At 32.0% G+C, this 26,381-nt stretch overlaps 1 protein-coding gene across 1 annotated transcript; it reads left to right on the top strand.

Annotated features, from left to right (window-relative positions):
* The first annotated feature begins 4,014 nt into the window (after positions 1–4,014).
* LOC105622145 (aquaporin-like) lies at positions 4,015–9,778 on the top strand. Its single transcript, XM_012203577.1, is given in 5 exon segments — positions 4,015–4,027; positions 4,131–4,277; positions 4,416–4,612; positions 7,472–7,615; positions 9,302–9,778. Coding segments are annotated over 5 exon segments (978 nt in total).
* The last annotated feature ends 16,603 nt before the right edge of the window (positions 9,779–26,381 follow it).

The following is a 26,381-nucleotide window of genomic DNA, read 5'->3' as shown; positions in this document are numbered from 1 at the left end:
GAATGATATATCGAATTATATAATTTTTAAAAAGAAGATATCGCAAATAGGTATCTGACAATGAGTAATCACGCGGGATCTATCTCTACGCGGGTCGTAGTAAGATCTTAAGTTATAGAAAATTAACTATAATTATCGAATATGAGAAGAATAATTAACAATGATTAGTCAATTTTCTACTTAGAACCCTATGATCGCTATGACTTTCATTGTAGATCTCATATCAAAGAACATTTTTATATTTAAACGTCAGATGATAAGATCGACTCTTCTGTCAATGGAACTTAAAATAAAAATAAAAACTGTGATCTTCGCGGCCTTGAAGCAAACAAAAAAATTGTCAATTTATCGTATATACGCATATACGATATGGATCATTAGTCAATTTGCATCAGCTAACGTTCGACTTTATGCTCGCGTATTCATCGATCTAATAGATTATACTGACTAATTGCCACGTAATCTCTTGGCGGCGTTCCCGCAAAATTAGTCGATTGTATGTAGCTCGTAGATTAAAGCTTCGTTAGCGTGAACGGTTGCTCGTTGAGTGGCGATTAGAGGCACAACAATGTCTCGCGACCGAAGAAGTTGGCGGCTTCTTCTTGCGCGTCTCGTCGATGCATCCGTCTTCTTTGGACAAGTTTCACGACGTAAATGCTAATGATCAACCTGGGATTTGATTGATTGATGTATACGTAGCGGATGAAAATTATCGCATAATCGTAATAATTCACTTCAATTAACATTATGTCTGCAATTAAGTATATGTATCAGATGTATACTTAATTGCAGACTCTGTTACCTAAACATAAAAGAGAATTGTTTTGAGTAAAGTACCCATTATTTAATCTAATGATTACTAAGCGTTCGAAAATAATAATTATTAGCATTTGTTAATTTTTTAAAATGTAAATAAGAATTTTTTAAAATGTAAATAAGAATTTATAGAGCTATAAATCTCTAAATATATTTCTTTGATACTTTTTACAGTGTTTTGCAAAAACTCGCGTATCAAATTCATCGGTGATAAATTAAACATAGTTGGATGGAAATGCAATTACGTTTCTGCTTGAAGCATGGGAACTCAAACAATCGAATAATCTACGCCGAAGGAGAGAACTTCGTGGAAATATATAATGGCCGAAGATTATTGGGCGTGCATGAATCGAAACAATTAATCGTCGAACAGATCTGCATCATACACATATTAGATTGCACCTAGCTATACATATCATCTATATGTATGCATTCTGTCATACGCGAGCGAAGAATACTTGGAGCGGAAATATGAATAACAATAATGCCCAATTTTAAATGTATAAAGTTGTCATTTCTCGTAAAAATATATTTGTCTGTCCTTATCACACGATATCTGTTCACTATCACCGGATAAGTGTTATCGACAGGTTCTGAAAGTGGAGTTGTCAACTGCTAAATCTTTCCTGTCTTGCACAATATCGGGAATATAACTCAAATATTTTATCATTGACCTATACGTGACCAATAATATTGAGCAAAATTATAATCATTTTTTTGTAATGTCATATGCAAGAAAGCATAATCTTGCATAATATACCATGCAAATTAAATGCATATATAATGCGAGAATTATTTAAATATAATAAGTGTAAATTAACATTTTTTAAACATTTTTTAAAACATCAAAATTAGACAATATTTTGAAGCTATAAAAATTATTGGATAAAACATTTTACAAGAGTTTTATATGAAAGTATTTTTCTTTTGTCTCTATAGAAAAGATTAAAAAATGTATGAAAAAATACTCTGATCGTAAACGATTTTTATATTTCTTTTTTTAACAGCAAATAAAATTGATGTAGCTGCTTATACTTTATACAAAAGGTTATTTACTGTTGTTAATACTTTACGCTTCTGCGAACCCTACCTTTCAAAAGGATAAATCATAAAAGATTCAGCTTTGATTGATATAAATGATTTTATAAATCACAAGTAAATAATATATAGTTTCTGATATTTGAAAAATTCCATTCTTAATGTGATATGTCGGTCATTACATAACTAAATTTTTCGACGAGCATTTAAAAATGATATTTAAGTGTCACTTTGATACTATTTCATTAAATTTTAATTTTTACTCTATACATCTCGATTGTATCTATTATATTAATACAACAGATTTATTCATGAATTACAATACCTTTCCCATTTCGATTAACATCAATATAAATTTCTATTTTATTCGTATTGGTTGTTCGTTCCATTAAGCGTTTGACAATTCTATCCATTAATATATTTGTCATTTATGAAGTTTTCGTTATTTATATGACATTAATAGACATCGCTGTCGATTAGATATATGCTACATTTGTGCGTAAAAATACTTCGATCAGAAAATTTGTTCTAATAATATAAGTTATTAGAATTTTTCATAGTAATTATATAATTCAAGAATCATTGTTTTTCGAAATAATTAAACAATCATTATCATATTTTTCAAATAATTAAAAAATTATGATATTTTTTCGAAACAGCAAAAAAATACGATTGTATACATATCTAATTGACAATTACACTTTGAAAAATTATATTAAACAAATTTCAAGGTCATTATTGTAGCTCAAAATATTTTAGAATATTTGTCAAAAATTTTGATAAATAAATAATTACTTGTATAAAAATAATAACCGATAAATTAAACTATATTATTAGGATAAAATTAGCTAATTAAAGTATTCTATTTATTCCTTTGAAAAACTTTAAATTATTCATTTCGTTGATCCAGTAATTATGCGCTTAATTATTCAATTAGAATAATTAACGCCGGAAAATACTTGCGTTCAGATACTAATGTAACGCTCGACGATTATTGTTAACGTTAATTGATTGGCAGAATTCGTAAATTTACGATAATTTACATTCCTCTTATCAGATTGAGAAACACGAGAGAGAATACGAAGAGAAGATCAATATTGAAAGACTAAGACGTTACACGTATCTAATTGCGTCTGATATATACATATATGTATAGTTGTATATGGCAATGTTAAGTACAATATATCATTGTCGCAAAATTTATAACAATGCCTCGACATAAATTACGCAAGCGCACTTGCAATTTTTTATAGCGGTACATATGTGCCATGTGATAAAAAAGCACGTTTCTTTACTTTGAAAAATGAGAGAAAAAGGGATTACATATTGTGGGATCTCATTTTTTATACACTATTATCTGGTAAAAATTTTCCTAGATGCAATCATTTGAAAGTTTAGAAAAATCAATTTTATATACACGTGTTTCAAAGTTGAAATAAATATACTATTAATCCATTAAGTCCTAGATCTCTATTTTTAACATTTTATTTTTTTTTTAGACATTTCATTCTATTAACTAAATTTTTCGGAAAGAGCGACTTTTCTCTAAACGCCAATAGTCATCTAAAATTTTTGACAATAAAAATTAAAAGGTTTGATTAGGATTTAAATTATACAAGGATTTAAAAACAGAAAAATGCGTAGTAGTCTCTTAGGAAAATTGAAGAAAGTTGAGCGCAAAAGATAAAAGATTCCATAAATTTTTAAATTTCACTTTATATACCACTTCATATTCAAGATAGATTATTAATTATACATATTTTACGTATTAATTATACAAGCAATTTTAAAATTTGTGGGAAGTCTAACGTATATCGACGATATATATATTTCTTAAAACATTTCTTTAATTGTACAGGTTTTATGAAAAAGAAGCGTTATTTGAAGCAAATTTAATAACGTGTAACACTCGACATAATCAAAGATTTATTTATATTTCTCACTTTCGCCTAGAAAACAATGTTTACATTAATATAAAATGAGCTCTGTTTTTTCCTCCAACTAACTAACAATCGACTTGCAAAGTATCGATGTACATCGATATCGCGTATGTCGACCTTGTTCGAGTGGCGATACCAAACCGGTACCTAGCGTGAAAGTTATTCCATCAGTAAGTAGTTGCGAGTTGTCCATGTTTGTTCAACACGGTGTGTGTCGAAAATGCGGAATCGTCGTAAGTGATGTAATTACATTAAGCAATGTTTGATTTTATCACGCGATCATGCTCTAAGTCATCAAGTGACAGCTATCAAGATAATTAAGATTTGTTGTAAAAGACGATCTCTTCTCTCTCCTCTTTTCTGTAAATGATGACAATTCGGGAAGTACAGATGTAACCATATGTAACGCTGCATTGTTTCTTAAAAAGGGATTTTATAAAATGTAAAATACGAAAAGGATAAATCTTGAGATCAGTGCTATATAATAAACGGTGAAAATCAAAATTATATTAGATATTATTTAATTCTTTGAATGAAATTCGTCATTTCAATTACTATATATTTAATTTTGTAATTAAAGAAAAGGTATGTTATACAGTTCTTTTTTTTTTAATTAAAGAAATGTTTTAGGATTGAAAAAATGGATGCAAGGAGAAGGTACTATGAAGAATGCTCTCATCGTCGGATTGGCGGAGCTGATCGGTACAGCTATGCTAGTGTTCTTGGGATGTATGGGTTGTATTGCTGGTCTCGGTGTCGTGCCTTTTCATTTACAGATAACGGTGACATTTGGTTTAACAGTTATGATTGTAATTCAGGTCAGTAGGTAATCTTTGACGATTATTTTCTACCATTACTTCATCTTTATTTTTGCATTTTAAATTTGATAAAAAATATGACGACTCAATATTATGTATGTTCTTTATAACCTTTCTCTTCTATACACTAAAAAAAAAAATATAGTCAATTTAAATAAATATTTAGTTGAATACTGCCAACTAAATATTTATTAAATATAAAGATATATTTATTTGATACAAGAAATGTTAATTAACAATCATTTTTTTTATTGAACAAATATTTACTGTAAGTAAATGTTTAATTGGCAGTATTGAACTAAATATTTATTAAAATTAACTATATTTTTTCTCAGCGTACTATTATACGTGTACATGTATCCGCGTTTCAATTACAATATTTCTTTTAAGAATTCTCTCTCTCTCTCTCTCTCTCTCTCAATACTTTAATATAATAGCATCATATTTATAGCACAAATAAACATTATATTATACTGAACCATATTATAATGATAAATACTTGGAGTATATATTGTATTATGACTATAATACAATTATAATTACATTCAGATATTAATATTTATTAAATTATATCATTGTATCATATTTATTAAATTATATCATTACGTCACTGTAATAAGATTGCACATCTATTTCGTCATAATGCCTATATTATTATAATTCTTCATGTAAAAAGAGAAGATTATAGTAAAGCTTAATATTAAATAAACTAATAACAGCAATGACAATTACGTACAAACATTATCTAGTATAATTTTCCGTGATTAAATAACATTCGCGGCTCGAATTAATTCAAAACGATATAATTTTGATGCATCCATATATCCCGAGAGGAAATCTTTATTTATTTCTATAGTTTATCTACAATAACTGAAAATGATGATTGGCATATGATATATTTTCATATATTTTCATATTTTATAACATCGGAAATTAAATTAACAATTAATCTCGCTCTTATATTTCTATCAAAAACTACAATTGATTTCTTTATCGTATTTATTATGTATTACGAAATATAACATCAATGTATAAACCAAAGATGTGCTTAATCGTTTACACTCAGAGTCAAAGCGAATTAGCCTTCTGTTCCTCATTTGTTATCCATCCGCTATACTTCAAATAGCTTAATTTTTACATTTTCGGAAAGAAAGAAGCAAAGAAAGAGACAGATAGCTATAATATAACAAATGATTATTTCAGTAATATCGTTATGTCATGTTTTTTTCTACATTGTTATCTCCTTTTATCTATATTTTTTGATACAAATTCTCTTGTAGAATCTCTAATCTGACATTTATATGCCGCTTTTCACTTGTCTCCATAATCAAGGTTACAACAAAACGTAGCTTGTGCTGAGAATCAGCTCTAAAGCTAGCAAGACCAAATCAGCAGAATCAAATTGGACCTATCGGAATTTTTAGTAGTCATTTTACTAAATCGTATTATTAATAATGAATAATTTTGTACTGTGTACTGTGTGCCATTTTGAAAAAAATCGTGGTGCTGTTAGCTTAATATTAAGCTGGCAGAATCAATTTAAAATAAAAGAAAAAAGAAAAATAATATCAGAAATTAATAGGATTGAATTTGTACTATTTTGTACTACCAAACAATTTTATATTATGTGTCATTTCCAAGAAAACATTGGTGCTGCTAATTTAATATTTAAACTGGCAGAACCATAAACAGAAGAATAAAATTAACGCAACTGAATTTGTATTAATTTATACAATTTAAAGTAAGTTAATATTTTACATATTTTCTTCTTAAAATGACTTTATTAATATACTTACAATCTATGAAATATCTTTTGAAATTTATAGGCTACTTCATAATTGAAACGGGAATACAATAATATTTTATGAAATTTTTTAATTGGTAAATTGATAATGAAAAATTGATAAAAATTGTGAACAAATGGAAAATGATTTATTATATTTATATGAAAATAATAAATTAAAAATAATTCATCCATAGAACATTTAAGATTTTTAAAAGCTCTTGTATTTTTTTGTACGACTAATTCGATGATATAATAATTTGAATGTTCCCATAACCGATGTTTTTTATGAATTTCTGGAACTTATAAGGGTGAATTCAAATTTTTGTTGCAAAACACATGTCTCATGTTTTTATTTGTAGAATACGTTAGCATATTTAAAAAAATAAAATAAAATGATGTTTCGAAGATACTCGATTTGATTGGTGGAATGCTTCACAGATTGTAAGTATATACCTACTAATAAAATTATTTAAAAAAAGAAAATATGTAAAATATTAACTTACTTTTAATAGTACAAATTAGTATAAATTCAGTTGTATTGATTTTTTTCCTTGTGTTGTATTTTTATAATCCTGCCAGCTTAAATATTAAATCAGCAGCATCATTGTTTTCTTCTTGGAAAACATTTTGACACATAATATAGAATTGTTTTTGGTAGAAAATAATATAAATTCAATCCTATTGATTTCTGATATTATTTTTCTTTTATTTTGAATTGATCCTGTCAGCTTAATATTAAACTAGCATCGCCACAATTTTTTTTGAAATATACACATGATACAAAATTATCATTAATTTCTTTAATATAAAATGACAATACTAAAAATTCCGATAGGTTTGATTTCATTCTGCCGATTTGATCCTGCTAGTTTTATAAAGTTCTGCGAATCATGCTGCGAGTGGAATGTGCGAATTTTTCTAATATATATAGTATTTTATTAATTTTTATTCTTCATAATTTTGTATTTGGATCACAATTCGAATATTTTGGACATACCTTAAAGCATAATATTAGAGTCGACGCAGCAACAATTAAAAATTTTCTCTGATTCTGTGTTTTCTCTCTGATTCAGTGCATTGGTCATCTCAGTCAAGCTCACATTAATCCAGCTGTCACTGTGGGAGCTGTCATTCTTGGGAAAAAAACAATTTCTGAAGCTTTAGTTTACTTTGTGTCGCAAATGATAGGTGCCATTCTGGGTTACGGTATGTTGAAGGTCGGTAAAAGCAAATCTAATTATTCTTTCATTGAATTAATTACAACTAATTACGTGCAAATATAAAAAGATATAGTAATAATTGTCGCAAACATTACAATTGAACTAAATCGTGATTTAGCAAAATTGAATTTAGAGATTAGCAATTTACGTAAAGAAAAATGTAAATTATGCCGTAACTTTAAACTTATTTTTTCTTTATAAAAAAGCAAGAGAATTTTATGTGTTAAAACCCGTAAATTATAGATGTAATTATAGATGTAATTCAGGATAATGGGTACATTTCTTTACTCTTTATAAAATTTTATAGTCATGTTTATAATAAAATTTATGATGCGCACGAAATAAAACCATTCACGGAGCATTAATTTCCATTTTTTCAGATAAATAAATTATTTAAAACATACAATTTCTCTCGCGCGCGAATTTCTAAATCTTAAATTTCCTTTTAATTATATATATGTTTACTTACAAATAAAAATAATACAATAAATATGTAATAAATATGTAATACAATAAATGTGTAATGATTAAATTTGTTGTGACACAACTAAGCGAAGTTGTTGTGTTTAATATAGAAATTGATATAGAAATATTTTTTGGTCGTATTGATAATCTTCAAAATACCCGCAGTCATATTTTAAGTTAAATGTTGACAGAATGACATACATAGAATGTGGATTTTTTTAAAACGTTCGATTTGCATTTTGCTCGGTATTTCAATGAAAAGGAAATGATTGAGCGAGGCAAATATGTTTGGTGACGTTTATGAGGTTACATAATGAGATAAAAATAAAATAGGGATATTAATTATTAATGATTACTGTATATCAATGCTTAATGAAACACGGATCAAGACCTTTGTTTAATCAGTACACGTGCCGGTCAGTTAATAATTAATGCTCTCATGTAATCGGAGAAAAGCCTTACTGTTGCGATATTTGTTTCTCGTAGAATATTAACACGGCCGTCCTGATAAAGCAAGCAAAATGAGCAATACAATTACCTCTTTCTTCTATTATTGAAAAATGTATTCCTTACAGTTGAGTGATTGGGGACAACATGAATCTATTCAGAAATAATGAGGCAGAATATAAATCATTCAATTCTGTTAGGAGACAAACGTAAAAACATTTCAAGATAAAATAAATAAATATTGGTTTCAAATAAAAACTTCATATACATTTTATGCTTCGAAGTCTATTTTTATATAGCAGCCAACCGTATTTTATAATACTATTTTGTAAAACATACAAAATAAAATAAAAACAAATATATTTTAAATTTTCATTAAAATGTTTGTATTTATAAATAACAAACGTTTTTAATAAATTGTTAATTAATTTTTATACATGATAAAATAATATATTATTTTTCTTATACATTCGTAATATAATAAATATTACGTAATATATTAAATAGTGAATAAAAGTAAGTGCTAAGCATTAGGTCAACATTTATTTTATTTATTATATGTAATGAAATCTTATTTTGTTTCACTTTATCCATAATAAAATTCATTATTATCACATGTATAATATACAAGATAAACGAAAAAAACACAATTAATTGTTTAATTTATACAATTTAATTTTATTCAAGAAAAAACTGTCATAACTTATCTCATTTGTAATGCAAAATGCAACTATCATCTGTAACATTATTTCGACAATATATTTTTTCTAGGTAGTGACACCGAAGGATAATCTGACGGCTGGTAAGGTTGATCAAGCCGATATGTTTTGCGTGACTGGTTTACACGCTGATCTATCTACGATTCAGGGCTTGATTGTCGAAGGGATTGCGACTGCCATTCTGATGATGGTAGTGTGCTCTGTTTGGGATCCAAGAAACGAGAAAAATACAGACTCAGTGCCGATTAGGTTCGGTTTTACGGTGATTGTGCTAGCGACCGCGACTGGACCTTACACCGGTTGTAGCCTGAATCCCGCGAGGTCGTTCGCGCCAGCATTATGGAATAATCAGTGGAGGCATCAGTGGGTCTATTGGTTTGGACCAATCGGCGGCGCTCTGATTTCCTCATACATGTACAAATCTATCTTCGGTGTTCCTGAAAAAATCGAGGAAGAAGAACCTGTACCTGAAGCTATCGCACTTAACAGCGTGGATCCCCACAAAACAGAGGTGAGACGGAATAATTAACCCTAATCGAAATTTCCTTAATTGGTATTTGTGAGTCCAGGATACTTTAAATTAATCTTTGCTTAAAGTTAACGTAAATGAATGATTTTTTATTCTGAAGATTAAAATTCGAGGAATAAGATTATACAAAGTTAAAATTATGTATGTAAAGTTGTACAAAATATTGCTATAAATAATTTTTTACAATGTGTAATAGTTGAAAATTCATAAATCAAGAATATTAATTATTCAAAACATCTAATTTTGATTCGATCCTTGGCGCTATCATATTTATGTTATACATTAATTCAGTTGGATTTTATTTTTACAATGTATAATAGTTGAAAATGTCTGGGAAATGCGAATATCAATTATTAAAAGAAATTTATAACAGTATGAGCATCGGATCTATTTTATGACATTTGATTTTCTTCGTTTTTAGGCCTATGAAACATTTGCAAATTGTGCAGTTAACAGTATAAGCAAAAAGTGCAATATTTAAATTTATTAGATACATATGATTAACATAAAAAATAGGAATTTTGGCACATGAATATCAAAGAAACACTTTTAAATATAATCTTAAAATATGCATTATTTATTATTATATACACTGTTAAAAATGTGACCACGAGCTTCCTTTACATATAAATAAAGCTCATGGTTAAGAACGAAATTAAAAGAAATGAATGATTTAACTAAAAATTAAGTTACAGTAGTTACTTAAATGTAACGAATGTGTACATTAAGTATATGAAAAATACATTACATTTCATGTACATGTACACAAATGTACTTTTCAGTTATAAATACATTAAATTTTTAACAGTGTAAATATTACAGAGAAGTATATATATATAATTCATTAAATGGTTGTTTTTTGTGCATATATAAAATATTTATAATTAATTATTTTCAATTAATACAATTTTTGTCATTATACACTTCGAATATAATTGAAGTAACATGAATTAATCATTGCGGAATCCTGTTTAATGTGTTCTAAAGTCCTTAAAGTAAGATAAAAAATATCTGCGTATCTGCGTAAAAATATCTTACGCGTAACCAGAACTATATCTCGTTTCAGCAATAATTCTTGTTAACAACGTTTCGACGTTTCGACGAAATTAACAATCATTTTCGTGCTACTTTAAATGACCCCTTAAAATACGAAAGAAACGAGGCTCATGTGGCTTTATCATGTAAACGCCATGGCCACCATGCATCAAGACTTTTCGCATGACGTGGATTATCTTGTAAGGGCCGGCCATAAAGGTCGACAATAAATCGCTAGGTGGGCAGGGAAGTTCAGTAAAACTGGTTTTACGAGACGTTACCGGAGAGCTGGATTTAATGTCGTCGGTTTACCCGATCGTCGATGCACCGAGCTCTAAAGTGGATAAGGAAAGAAGCCGTTCGTTCTGACGATATTGTATTTTATTCTTACATATCTTCTTGTTTTATCGAGGATTGCGATTTTATCTGCGTTTACAACCCTCCTTTGAATAAAAATGAAATCGTTTCGTAAAAGCACTTTGAGAGCGTATAATAGTGCGAGAATATTAAAATGATCCTTAAATCCGAGTGTGAATCTACATCTCTTAGGGCGGTATTCATAGTCCGTTTTTATTTCAAGACTGTCTTAAGTAATGTCTTAAGATGCTAATACAGTCCTCTGATTGGTTCGTGATTTCTTAAGACTGTATTTTAGACGATCTTGAATATAAGATCTGGCTATGAATACCTGTCTTATTACTTTGCATCGTCGTCTAAAATTATATCTATTACTAGACAGAAAGAACGGTTTTGCTGAAATAAAAATTTGCCTAGATGCAGATACGGATCTGAAAATAATTTTGTTGGATCATCAAAATAATTACGTAGAACGCTTAAACATTGATGACAATGCTACAAAAAGTTTTAACTTCTACCATAACAGCCAGTTGAAGTGTCCTACTTAATTTAAGTATTTTGATGACCCAAACAAAATTATTTTCTATATCTAGATCTGTATCTAGTTAAACTTTTAGACACTTTGGTAAAACTGTTCTTTTCGTGTAAGAAGTGTACGACTTTTTTGGTTCTTATATATATAAAAAAGAACTTTCCAATCTTGGAAGAATTATTTTTATGCAATTTTGTTGCAAGTAGTTCAGAAAATGTTTTTAATTTTAATTATAAACTGTCGTGAGCAAAAAGAGCTCTCTTCATTCGTTTTAATTAAAGCAACGGTAAGAATATTATTTGCGAAATACCGCTATTTATTAACCGCACGGCAAGCGGTCAATAGCTGTTATTCAGTCAATGATTATTAGCGATCCTCAAACATCCTCATTTTCCCATATCGTGCGCTGAATATTTCCGCGATTCGATTTGCGGCTTTTGGCTTGATCGCAATCACGATTCGAAATGACGCCCCGAACATTAACCGACACATTCTTCTGCTGTTTATATTTCAGCAGTCCTAATTTGATGGCAAGGACAGGCACGAATTAACGGACAATAAGAAGCTAAAACTTGGTCGACGCTTTTTCAATGCGAGAAAAATCTTCCGGACTTGCGGAGATAGGGTAAGATAAGCGTTTTAGAACACATGGATGAGTCCAGATGGCCAGGATCGCGAGGGAGTTTCCGAGGCTCAACCAGGATATACTCACAATACCTGGAATACACAGGATAGACAATCGTCTCGATTCAACTGAGAGCTGAATAGTACGTGTTAGTCGTCAACGTAAATTGACGCAGCAGTCATCACATATGTACATCATGTACAACCGCAAGTCATGCCGTTTCTCATTGTCAGTCAACTGTAGAAATGCACATCATTATAAATCATTGCTCTCGACAATCCGGTGTAAACTTAATTGAATTAAAGTAAAGAACGAGAACGTATCGTAATTGTGGAAACGTAAAATAAGGCAAAGAAAAACATAACGTAATTCCATCCACACAATAACTTTTCACGACTTACGTATATGTATACATATACGTTTTTCTTTGTTTTACCTGACGTGACCTGTTCACGACTACGATAGTTATATCTCGTTCTCTGCCATCAGCTTAAAACAATAGTAAATGAAAATCAACATCGTTTGAATCAACATTCAAATTGAATTAAAACTTGAATGTGACCCAATTAGGTTAATATATCTCCAATTTCATCGAGTCTAATTAAGTGTAGCGTGATGTCTGCCTATTTATTCAGGGATTTAGACTGTCTCGGTAAAACTCTTGTGTGATGCGTGAAAGCAATCTTGACACAGTGCCCTCGTAATCGCGATAAAACGTTAATTGTAATTATATAAAATATGAAATTAATTCCAAGTGAATCGTTATTTCGTCACTTTCTCTCTGTAATATAGTGTACATTCATTTATTATAAATGTCCAAATCATTTAAATGAGTTTATTGCATGTGTATATATTTTACTTGCTTTTTTCCATCCATTATGTATGTACGCTAGAAATAAGTTACACACTTGCAACTTAATTGAGAGAATGTGTAGCGAAAAAATAAATTTGTAAAATGTACCTAGTCATGCACACGTGCGCGTTAATATTTTAACTTTTGTTATACGCAGTTTGAATACAATGAATAAAATTATGTAATATATAAAACTTCAAACTTGTGCTATATTTCTGTTCTTTCTGCACGTCTCCCGAATGATTTCACATAGTTGTACGTAATCCATTTAGACTTTATAATACCTTTATGCGATATCACTTGACGAATCGTTTCCATGTTATTCGCTCAATTAAGCAGAGCAGACCATTTTGTACTCGCGTTTGTTAGTCGTCTGATGCGCCGGAAGCGGAAATGTCGATTCCCGTGCGGCCGACCGATGACTTTTTACGAACCTATTTTTGTTACATAACTGCACCATACATATATTCGTTATTTCTATAGTTACGCGTATATATTCGCCCGGAGCTATTGCTATGGCGGGAAAAGCGTTTCATTCACCGGGGGGAGGGGGGGGAGGGGATCCTTTTCTGCCGACATGGCAGCTTTCGACGAAACGATAGTTCCCGTGAATCAATAATTCACTATTTATATAGTTTATCAAGAAACGCACAAATATATGTAGTAAGTTCAACAAAGTCTCATTAACTATTTGTCCGTCCGTGCATATATCATCTTACACTTATTTCTTGTAGGTCTTCCGACGAATAACCTCATATAATTATAAAAAGAGTAATTTAATAGAATATTCCATTGGAAGAATTAAAATGTTATTTAATTTTTAAAATTTAAATTTTTTTAAATGTACATATTGATTAAACGTTAAAAGCTAACTTTTTAACTTGCTCGATGGACTTGTTGGAAATAACATTTTCCGTGATACAAATATTTCATAATTGCTTGTAAAAAAATATAACATTTTTGGATACTGTAATGAAACTGCTGCTACGTGTTACGTGTTTCTATTGAAAATAATATTAGTGCTTTTTTCCTATTTTATTCTTTTATAATTTTTTAGTTTTATCTATAACAGAACAAGTCTTTCAGTTAATATAAATGCACAATGTTATTTCATATAATATCTCATAATAATATTGCTAAAAAACATAGCATTAAAAGAATGCTAATAATCTTCGTATGCGCATTTTAATGGAGTTATAAGCTTGCAGTGCAATAAATAAAAACGCATAAATAAAAATAACAACTTTGATTGAAAAGGATTGAAAGTCGAGTGTCATCGAAAAAATATGACATGCGTAAAAAGTGTAACTTTTTGATTTTCCTCTTTGCCGCAGGCCGCCTGCACCAACAGATTTTTGCAACTCGTTTTTACGATCTACACTGCCTACGATCGCGCATCGGAATACAAAATACAAACACTCTCTTCATCAGTTTATCCGAAACGACGAAAAAATACAACAAAGACCAGCGGCGTTATCCTCGTACGCTTTAAACGTTACGTGTTAATCGGCCATCGATTGTAGAACCATTTGCAAGCGCGAAATATTTGTAGTATCATTCGTAGTACCGTTTAAATTATAGTCGCCTAACAAATCACGCGTAATTGTCTCTGAGTACGTATGCGATCATTAATACCGGGCTTTGACTATGACATATTGCAACGTGTATGCTATGGAAATGAGAACAACAATGGGGAATGTACAGTATTTTTGTTTTTCCCGCAATAATAAATTACATCGTCTGTTTTTATCACAATAAGCCATTATCAGCTGTGTAATTTTATGTACCTTAATAGGCAAGTAAAAACAGTTCTCTAAATATTATAAAGCGACACATGTAAATACGAGCCCGTTGAGCTGCGTATTATTCATTTTCTTTCCGTTGCTCATTATTATTTTTACGGGATTCTTTCTTTCTTTAGTACTTTCAAAGCAATACCACAAATATTGCTTTGAAAAGAAATATTTTTCTGAAGGATCTAAAATTTTATTGGATATATAAATCTAAAAATAATTTTATTAGAATTTTAAATGGTTGTTTATTTTTGTAGAATATCAAATTTTTTGCAGCATTGCTTATTATTTTTAAGTTTCTAACAAAATTATTTTGATGGTCTGAAATTATATTTTCAAATCTACATCCAGCAAAATTTTATATCTTTGAGCAACATTATTCTTTCCTCATGCAAAAATATAACGAAATGTTACAACGAAGCATAAGATGTGTCTTTTATTATAATATAATTATCTTTTTTGCTAATTTTCTCTCTAAAGAAGTTGCACTGGGTCAGCGTCCCGAATTAAAAAAAAAAAAATAAGTATCGGCGTAGAATTCTTGTAGAAATTGATTTGGGCGCAAAAAGGGGCGTGTTGCCGGCGGTAATGGTGACGCGTCCCGAATAACTTTCCAACTCTCCCATTCACCACGTTCTGCGTTTGCAACGTGTCGCCTGGCGCACCAGCCGTTCGTGACTGCCTCGTAGTCGGGGTTTGCTGCAGTACAGGCGCATCTGTCAGTGCCGCTCGCGGATATTGGAAGCGGGTCGCAGTAGTGCTACTGCATTCTCGCTTCGTTCTAACAATGCTCGAGAAATTTCGCGAAAATTATCCCGAGGGCATGAGGGAAGAAGTTACGGTCACGTCCGTGCGAATCGGCGATGCTCTTCTATACAAATATCATGCCGTGCTGATGGGGGAATATTTGGTATTCAATTAAACGAGGTATATTAGCTGTCCGGGGAAGTGAATAAAACAGCGGACTGGAATTACGAACAGCATGTACAGGGTGTTTATTTCGCAGGATATCACTCGAGATGATATCCTCAATAGTAATATTTTCTGTATATAAGGCCCATTCTGCAATTGCGTAATTATAAGCATAATTATAAGTGGTTACAGTTGTAACAATTGACCAATCACAGTTGAATATGAGAAGAAATATTTGACTTGCCAATTTTTACAATTGCAATTACTTATGACTACGTTTATGCATTGTAGAATGAGCTCTATACCTAGTAAAAGTAAAAAAGATAGCAAAGTTGAAGATAGCAAAGTCTAAGTTTCGGAGATGGAACAATCGTGAATGCTGCGTATTGTTATTAATTTTATATAAATTTAAGATTATTAAATATTTGAAATTAAATATTTGAAATTAAGAAACTAAAGAAGTAGCTAGAATAACATAATTAAAAATTCCTGTTTCACGTAATTCACGTCGTTCCAAATATTGTTTGTCGACGAGCGATACAAATTAGATGTGATAATAAGCGAACACCCGTAATATGCGTAATGTACGCTGCATTTTACGCAAGTGGATCTCGTGGGAACGATAACTTGTGACGTGGCGTAAAATTGGACAAGAAACGTTTAACCAATGTGAAAGAATGGTCCAAAGAAAAAGGAAAAGAAGAAAAAAAATAAAGAAATTCAAGATTAAAGGAAAAATGAAAGAAAGAAAAGAAGATAGAAGATTGCTCGTAAAACGAAACTGCATCCGGATGATGTCTCGCGTTCGAGCCACATTTTTCCCTCGGAAAAGAAAAGTAATATTTCCGTATGATTTACATGCCGGGCGGCAGGTCGCTCGTTAATAATTCAATTTTCAATCTGGTCTTAATGCTCGCCGGGTTTTCCCCAACTTCGTCTTCCTCGTTTCCACCTTCATCCGGTCTCTTTACGTTTTCGTGCTTCCGTCTTCTCCCCGTGCAATTCTTTCTTCCTTTTTCTCTTACTTATTTTTTGCCTTTTTTTCTTTCGTCGGTACTTATCCCGTCGCGTCGACGTCTAGATAAGGACAAAATAAGTACGGCGAGAGCGAATAAATTTTTACATCGTCCTCTGAGTCGCGTACCTATTTCCACGTCTGCGTCTCGTAATCAAAAACGGCGGAATTCGAAAAAGGGAAAAAGAAACGAGTATTTCACTTTTAAATGGAAATTTTATTGTGATGCGAGAAAAAACGAGAGTCACGGTATTCGCGTTAAGGGCAAGACAAAGAGACTCGACCGACATTCAAGGTCAAAATGCGAGTGAATTAAGCGGTCGAGGTTGGGATACTAATTAAAGCATAGCTCGGCGCAGCATCTCGAGCGGGATTGCTTGATTCGATTAACCGGGCAAAGTTTCACATCTCGTAACTGGGGATACGCGTTACTATGGCCTAATATCCAAATGAACCGCCACTGGTGCATTACAAAGTGTTATACGATCTATAGACACTTGAACGCGAGTTACCGCTCTGCGGTAATTTATCCTAAACTGCCATAAATAGCTCGTACTAATGCTTCATCTAATTTAAGACTTCGATGTGAAATAGTTTATATAGAAATAAAAGATTTATGTCGAATTATGCAGAAGGGGATAAATGTATTACAAAAAAGAAACTTTTCCAAGAGTGAAAGAAACTTTGCAAGAAAAGAATTCTCCTGAGTATTAAATATTTTCTAAATTTGTTACAACGCGAATTTAAATATTTTTAATAATTTAATAATTAATTATTATTTAATTATTTTTTCTAATAATTTCTTGCTAAAAAATAATTCTTGCTAAAAAATTCATGAAAATAATACTTAGTAATATGTATAAAACATTATTATTATTTCAATATATTAATAAAAGATTCTTATTCCTTATTAATATTTTTTAGTATATTTTCTTATACTTATTATTATCTATATTCTTTCTCTCTCTCTCTCTCTCTCTCTCTCTCTCTCTCTCTCTCTCTCTCTCTCCTCTGCAATAATGAAAATCAATTTGCAATTGTTTGTTTTATTTAAATTCAGAGATTTTTAAACTATAAAATCTTAATTTATCTGATATTACTCTGTTTATGTGCTAATTTGTTCTTCTTTTAATTATAATTTTTAAATAAATTTATAAAATTATTTTTCGTGCAATATTTAAATTAAATTGCTTGCAATTTTTTATTGATTCCACAGTTTCTGTACAATTTTCTATATGTAGCACAAGATTTTCTAAACATAACGATTGCATCTCTGAAATTTCTCCGTTTCATTTTACTTCATTTAGCATCACGGCATTTAGTAGTTCTATGTAGTGTAAACATTTAGAAATTGGTAATCGCAAACTATTACGAACGTAAGTATTTCTTGTAATAGAAACAACGAAAGTATGCAACAGACGATCGTGCAAGCATTTGATCGAGTGCATCGATGCGCTTGTAAACTTTGCGTATAAAACTAGACAGTAACAGCCTCGAGCAGCGCGTGCATTACATGCCTTTAATCCGTTTACTTGTTCCACTTTTCCCGAGTAATGCAATTTCATAATTGAGCGAGCGTATTTTATATACTTCAAGCATATGCAAAAGAAAATTGTACGCGCCAATGTATGACCACTATCGTTTAGCAATTAGGTGTTCCTACCGTTAGAAGAATCATATTCTGCAAATTCGTTTTACATTACTTGGATCTCACAGAACAGGAAATAAATTAGATGTTGATAACGCTTTCCTTTATTTCGTTTCTTTATTCAAAAAGAAACTTTTCCTAGCAACATATAAAGAAAGTGTGAAAGAATAAAAAAATTTCAAACAAAATTAATATTTCAACGAAATTTAAAATTTAAAAGTTCTAAAATTTTTTTAACACGAATAATAATAAGAAACTTATAATAATAATTCTAATTCTAAAAACTAACACTATGCCACATAATGCATGCATGAAAGATATAAAAATCTTTTTATATTTCAGCTATGGGATTGCTTGAAAAATTGAATTACATTTATAATTAGCGTTATTAAAATAAGAAAATTCTCGAAAATATAAAAAGTAAAATTAAGAGTAAAAATTACGAGTCGTTTCGAATAAAATAAGAAAGATTATTTTATCGTAATGTTGTATCATGAAAGTGTTACATATAATATTTTCCAAAGAACATTTTAGAGACAGGTGAGCGTAGAGTTGGAAATTTCTTCGTAAAATAACTTTTATCTAAAGTTTCTCATTTCGAATTCTTTAAAGATTAGCCAACGATTAATCAAGGAAAGGAAATCCGAACAGAGAAATTCTTGAACAGAGAATTTACATTGCACGATCTTGTTTCTCAAAATCCGCTATTAGGAATCTAGAGTTTAGTCTAGGATCGATACGGACAGAGAGATCACCGAGGGTCAACGCCGGTGAACGATCGCATGCGGAGCGGCTCGCCGCGAAAGGAAGTACCTTGGATACTGTGTGCGCGAGATTGTTGATTCGGCTTCTCGTCTCAAGGACAAATCGCGGCGGATTTTAAAGGCCGACCTACCGCAGGCCGCGGATGCATATAAGTTGGCCCGTGCAACACGGAAAAAGTTTGTACTCCGGTTGTCCAGTGCGCAAACTCGACCGGTCGTTCGACTCGGTGGTCGGTCTCCCTTTGCCCCTCGATGCTCTTCCCTTCTCATGACTAACCTAACCGAGAACAGGGCCGACTTAACAACGGGTGTTTTCAGAAAAGGTGAACAATAGCATTAAATTATAAAATTATACGATACACAAAGTTCAATTCAGTCACTGACCAAGACAAAATTACAAAAAACTCTGCGTTTTTTAAATCACAGATTTTCAAAATTAAAATTCTATAATTACAACAATTTAATACGTAAATTTCTTACTGTATTTTGATCATGTTGCTACATATATTCTATTAAAATACATATATATATATATATATATATATAATACATATATTCTACTAAAAAAAGTTTTTTATTTTTTGTCTTTTCTACATCTTGCTAGATATGTTTAAAATTATTCCCAAATAAATGACAGCACTTAATTCTTCTCGATAATGACTGCGTTCAACAGAAGAAGCAGCTTTATAACTTCTCTAAAATTCTTTCTTTAATTTGATTGGTTTTATATTTAAATCTAGTAAAGAACTAAGGATAAGAATCAAGCATATTAAAGAATTTTACAGTTGCAAATTTGCTTTTTCTACTGAACGCAGTTAATAACCATATTTAGTAGAACGTTTATTTTGTAAATGAAAGTTTTTTTTTTTTTAGGTAATATTATCCCTCAAATATAAAACTAAATATATAAATCACAACAATTCTAAGCAAAATCGTAAGGCTCGTAACTTGTTCTCGTAAAACTTGTAAGAACTTATAAGCGTTTATAACTATTAGGTTACATCTAACGGGAAAAACGCCACGAACTTTTTCCCATACCTAATATATGCAATATCTTTACAGACAGTTTTCTGCTAGCCGTAAGGTTTACAAGAAATCGTAAATATTTACAAATGATCGTATATCTTATGATACGTAGCATAGAATTATAACATCAGTCATAAATTCTTACAAGTACTAGGAGAACAAATAACGAGTTTTACGAATCTATTTCAATCAATATATCAATAGAATTGATCCAATAATCTAATAGCGTTTTTCACTGGCAAAGCTGGTACGGACTCAGTGTACTTTAAAGCCGTTACAGAAATCGACGTAAAGATGTTCGTTTAATAAAAATATAGAAACGAATTAAATCGCGAAATCCTCAATACATTTTATTGTGTTATTTGATAATATACATTGGATATTTTATTAATTGAGATATCTTACTTTTATATTCAGATTAGATTAGTGTACAACAGCTTTAAGTGCATTTAAAGTGCACTGAGTGTGCATCAGTTCTGCCAGTGAAAAATGTTATAATCAGCGCGAGGAAAACTTCTTAAAACTCTGCGACTAATATTTACGTAAAAAATACACTTAAATTCACTTAAATAAATAATATTAAATACCCTATTTAAGAGTTATTTTTACTCATTTCGATATTTTATTATATTAGATATAGGAAAAAGTTCGTGGCGTTTTTTTAATGCCAAAAACGCCACGAACTTTTTCCCACACCTAATATTAATAGATTTAAACAATTTAGAAAAATATCGTAGTAAAAAAGAAATGTATTAAGATCAACTCAAATTTTGTTATTTATTAAGTTATTTATTCTATTAATATTCTTTATTTTTTTCTGATGCCCATTTTTATTAATGTAGCTTAATTTTAATCTTGGTTTAATTAACTTTTCATCTGCTCTAGACTAAGAATTAAAAAAAGAGCAAGTTGAACCAAGATTAAAATTAAACTACATAGAAACGGGCATAAGTGTATTAATATGAATGATGTTTACTTAGAAACTAATCGCAGAAATGGATTGATTTATATTTTTGACGCAGAAATTGCAAATAATATACAAAATTAAAAATAACAAAAGATTATTTAACTGAAAGGATCAAGTTACCATTGTTTCTTTGACTCCATCTAATGGTGTATGTTTATAAAAATTTAGAAATTGAAAAAATAAGAAATATTTCTGTAATATTGTACAATAATTCCTGTATCGACAAAGATTTTTATAATTTAACAAATAATTTGCAAGAGCAATACAAATTACACTGAAATGTGTATTTGCAATAAACAATTAAATGCTAAGGCCAGTATTCATAATCGATTCTCGTATTCAAGACCATCTAAGAGATGACTTTAGGTTTTAAAATGTCACAAGCTAGTCAGAATCGTCATCTAAGCATTTTAAGGGATCCTAAAATGACAGAGTAATCGACATTACAGATTAAAAAGTATCCCGAATTGGTTATACACAGCAAAATTCTTTTATACAATAAAAACATATACAAAAAAAAAGGTACAAGAAAACGGTCGATTTAATGAGGTATTGAAAAAAAGTTTAAAAATTGCAATAACAATAAATCTAATTTTTAATTGTTTTTTATTTCTCGTTAAATAGATCGTCTCGTATCTTTTTTTAATGCGTATTTTAATTGTGTAAGAGAATTTACAATTTGTACAATTCGGAGTACTTTTAAACCTGTTGATAATTCTGTCACTTTAGAATCTCCTTAAGAAGGTTTTACAATAAGAATGGATTATGAAATATCGGTTTAAATGTAACAAAGTCAAAAATTGGCGTACGATTTCTCAGAAAACATCTTCGTTCCATAAATTCAAAATAAAAAAAACGTTTTCTCATTTCTCGTATACTTATTAACGCGAAATACATAGCGCGGTCATTTCGCATAATCATTTCGGAATTCAAATATCTCGACGAGAGCGGGGATCGATGCGCATCCAGGGAGAAGCATCCGCGGCACGCGAGTCAATAATGAAGGGGAGAAACGTACTTACCGACGAGGATGAGGCGACGACGACGTCGCGTCGCGTCGCCGTGGCGTTCGCGGTAGCTGTCTACGATCCTGCGAAGCATCCCTCTCGCTCTCGTTCACCCTGCTCCGGCCTCCGGGTCGTGGCGCCGCGCCGTACCCGTCCTCGTCGTGCACATCGTGTCACGTACCACGTCGCAAGGTCTTCGATCGTACTCTCTCACTCTCACCACCTCCGGCCTGCCCCGGCCCATCACCCGTCGTCCGCGCCGCGCCGGCGATCCACGCTCTCCCCCCCCCCCTACTTCGCCGCCCACTCCTTCTTCGTCGCGCGCAGCCTCGTTCTCGCTCCTGCTTCTACCGCCTGCGTCCTCTGCGCTCTGCGTCCATGACGCCAATGGCGGGGCGCGGGCGAACGTAGTTCGGACGACAGTCCTTCCGCGGATTGCGGAGGTCGCGTCGTACAATGTCTTGTCGTCTCGTGTGCGCCAATGTCTCTCGTTATTTCTTCTCGATGTAAGTCCACGGCGTGTAATTCTCCGCGAGACGCGGTCGACGTGAGCTCCGCGTGGCACGGCCGTAGCCGCGTACGCCCGCAGGGTGGGAGAGAAGAAGTGAGACAGAAAGAGAGAGAGGGGCGAGGAGGGGAAAGAGAGAAAGAAGGACGAGCGGCGCAGGAACTGGCCGCGCCGCCGTGCCGCTCGCTCACCTCCTGTCCTTCCACGACGTTACCATCGTGTTGTTTCCTCGCGGCGGGAGACCCGTCCGAATCCTCTTCCTTCGTGGGTGTATTATCTGATGCAGCTATCTTCTTTCTCTTCTCTTGTCGTCTCGAGGAACACCGTCGAACGTAGCGTCGTCCGTTATTTTCTTCGCGGATAAGCGGTCGTTGCGTCGCCCCATACGCGAAGGCGAGACGTAAACACAAGGGACAAACAAACAGCCTTGAACGGCGAATTTCGAATTTCACGGACGCAGCGACGAGGCCGAGTCTACAACGGATCCCGATTGGCTGGCGAGCGTCACGTGACGAAACTCGAATTCGAGCCGCACTTCACGCCGCTCGCGAATCTTAACGCCGAGATTCATGACGGAATTCGATGTTGGAGAAATCGAGACTTCCACTCTGTTCTTAACTTTTTTTGTCCTTCAATATAACGCCTTTTCTGTTCGTCTGAAATACTCGCGAGCTTCTGCTTGCGTATTGACTTTTACTCCCAAGTGCCGTAATTAAAGAAGAAAAAGACATCGGTGGAATTCTGCGCAAAGTGTCTCTAGCTGGAAAGACATTCAGAAGATTTTTGTGTGTTTGTCGAAACTATTTGACCTCGGAATAGAAGTGATTTTACTCCGGTTTATTGCACCGTCTTCAAATTTTTCAAAGTTTCTGATGGAAATAACTGAGTTTATTGCGCATGTTTAAAACGATCTTGTTTTCCACAAATTTTTTTGTTTTTATTTGCCGAATTGAAGCTTGTGAAAGAATTGGGAGTTACTAAATTAAAAAGGAGCGAAAAAATTCATGAAGATTTCGATTGGCAATAAACTTCACTCGCGAATCAGCGTGAAGTTGGGCGCGCGAATACATTTTCATTATGGCGCGTCTGAATTGAATTCTCGCGGATGGAATGGAGTGGACGATCGGCGCGTGTCGCGATTTTATCGGGAAGAATTTCATGTAATCGCGAGAAGGATCTTGACGAAATCGCCCGCGCGATTCTACCACAATTACCAGAGAAGAATCGAGCCTCATTCATCCCGTTCGCGGGAAACGTGAAGTGTGGCGAGCAGTGCGCGGGAGAAAAGGCGCGACGGCCAATCACGGCGGCGGAGACGCGTCACGTGACGCGCTTGAATTTCGACGCCGCTCTCCCTTGACTTTGAACGACACTCGCCATTCCGCGCGGACCGCGATCGCGCGTATGGTGTTGATTGTACGCCGAGAAGAGTGATTCTCGCGCGCGTGTTTCTCCGGAGCCTCCGAAGAAAGAGTGGATTTCCGTTACGCGAAAGTGTAGTGCTGCTTCTTGTGCGACTGGACCACACACGACCGACTGTGAGCCCCGCCAGGCTCTCTGGAGGTGCATCTCGAGGATCTCTGTGACGGTGAATACCTGCGACGCCGCGATGACAGGTGAGTGTAAAGACAAATATGATCTCTCGGACCAGGTCTATTCATATTGCTTGAAATTCCTGAAAATTCATTACATTCAAAAATGAAATAAATATATATTTAAAGAGATGTTAAAGAGAAAACGAAGATGCAAAGTGCATGCAACGCGAACAGACCTTATCTGAATAAGTCTATTTTTTACAGTCGAACGAGTATACTTTTTTGTACTTATTAAGTCAAACTCAACAAATAAGCTGTTATTTATCGTAAATTTGACGTAAAAATAACGATAAATAATGCCAGGTTGTTTATTAGAATATTGGATTTAAAATTGATGAGGGCAAAAAAAAGTTCTAGTTTAGTACAGTACACTGAAAGAAAAGATTAGTTGTTGCAACAATTTAGATAGTAAAATATGACATAGCATTTTTATATGGCTGCTATATCAAAATCATATACTGACACTGCGGCTAACACAACTAAAAATTTGCAGCTACAACCAAAAACTGATTGCTGCAGCCATATAAAAATGCTATGTCATATTTTACTATCTAAATTGTTACAGTTGCAACTAATCTTTTTTTTCAGTGTAATAAAAAATAAATTTCTTGATGTGAAAAGAGTCGTGCACTACACACTGCAAATCTAAATATATAATAAATATTTTTATATATGTGCGATTTGGTTTTTTTGCATGCAAAAATAACGCATTGTACTGTATACATAAAAATGGATTTACACATTTAAATGTGTAATATTATTTTTACACAGAAAATTAAATTAAATTATAGTGAATACAAAAAGTTATCTTACAAAAGAAATATCTTTTTAGAAAAATCTTATTTTAAAAAGTAAAAACGTTAATTAGTAATTTATTAACAAAGAATAAAATAGACAGTACATTTTTCAAAATTATTTTTCCTAAAAGGTATGTAATAATTGAAATATATTATCTTAAAAATAAATAAAAATGAAAAATCGCATTATTTGAATACAAAAGAAGAATTTGTACTATCAAGAAGTTTAGCTTCTAAGATCTCGGGAACATGCGAAGCTTTTTCATTTATATTAGAATAGCTGCACTCATTATATAAAATTGCTAATTAATGTTTATTTCTTACAAATACAGCTTTTTTTATAAAAATTTTTTCTGCATGAATAATTTCTGCTCATGAAAAGTCATTCGTTACATATTTAACTCTATTTTTATAATATATGATTACCTAAAGATTAAAGATTACCAAGGAACTCAGCAATGAAATTGAAGAATTTTTTAAATAATTTTTAAGTAACTATAAGTGAAAAGTCTTAAATTTACGAGATGAGCTAAAGTCTATTTTTTCAGTTGAACATCTTGCATAATTCATCTCTCCTTTTTTCTCTCCATATTGGATAAAACAAAGAAATGAATCATGCTAGAAATTCAGTTCAAAAAAATAAAAAAGCTCTAATTTCACTAATTCGTGATACTCCCTGAAATGTCCACGTTATATTGTGCGCTTGTTTGTCAATTCACAATCTTTCTGGTACGTAATTTCGTAATGCAAAAAAATATTCATGGCGTTTCGAAGTTAGTTGCAAATGCGAGTTGACGCCGTTATATATTAATACGCATCGACCGAATTCAATTGCGTATTAATTTCGTAATTACATCCGGCTATTAGATAGTCATTTCTAATAGTAATACGCAGTTAATTGGCACATCAAATATTAATATTAGTAATATTCAATGGTAATTTTAAGTAATTTGCGTAATATATTCCGGCACAAATTTAATCGGATGATTTATTCCTAAAATTGGAGATTTAAAGAAGTTTAATGAATAAACCCCAAGGTATCAGCGATTATTATTTTGAATGCAAATTATAAATTCATTAATTAAATAACGCGTGAACAATTGCCTTACTGAATAACGTTGCTTCATTTGAGAAAATATGCAGAAAAATACGTTTACTCTCATGCGTCA

This window comes from Atta cephalotes (assembly GCF_000143395.1).
Source record: "Atta cephalotes unplaced genomic scaffold scaffold00040, whole genome shotgun sequence".
Lineage (NCBI taxonomy): Eukaryota > Metazoa > Arthropoda > Insecta > Hymenoptera > Formicidae > Atta > Atta cephalotes.
This window is presented reverse-complemented; position numbering and strand designations above follow the sequence as displayed.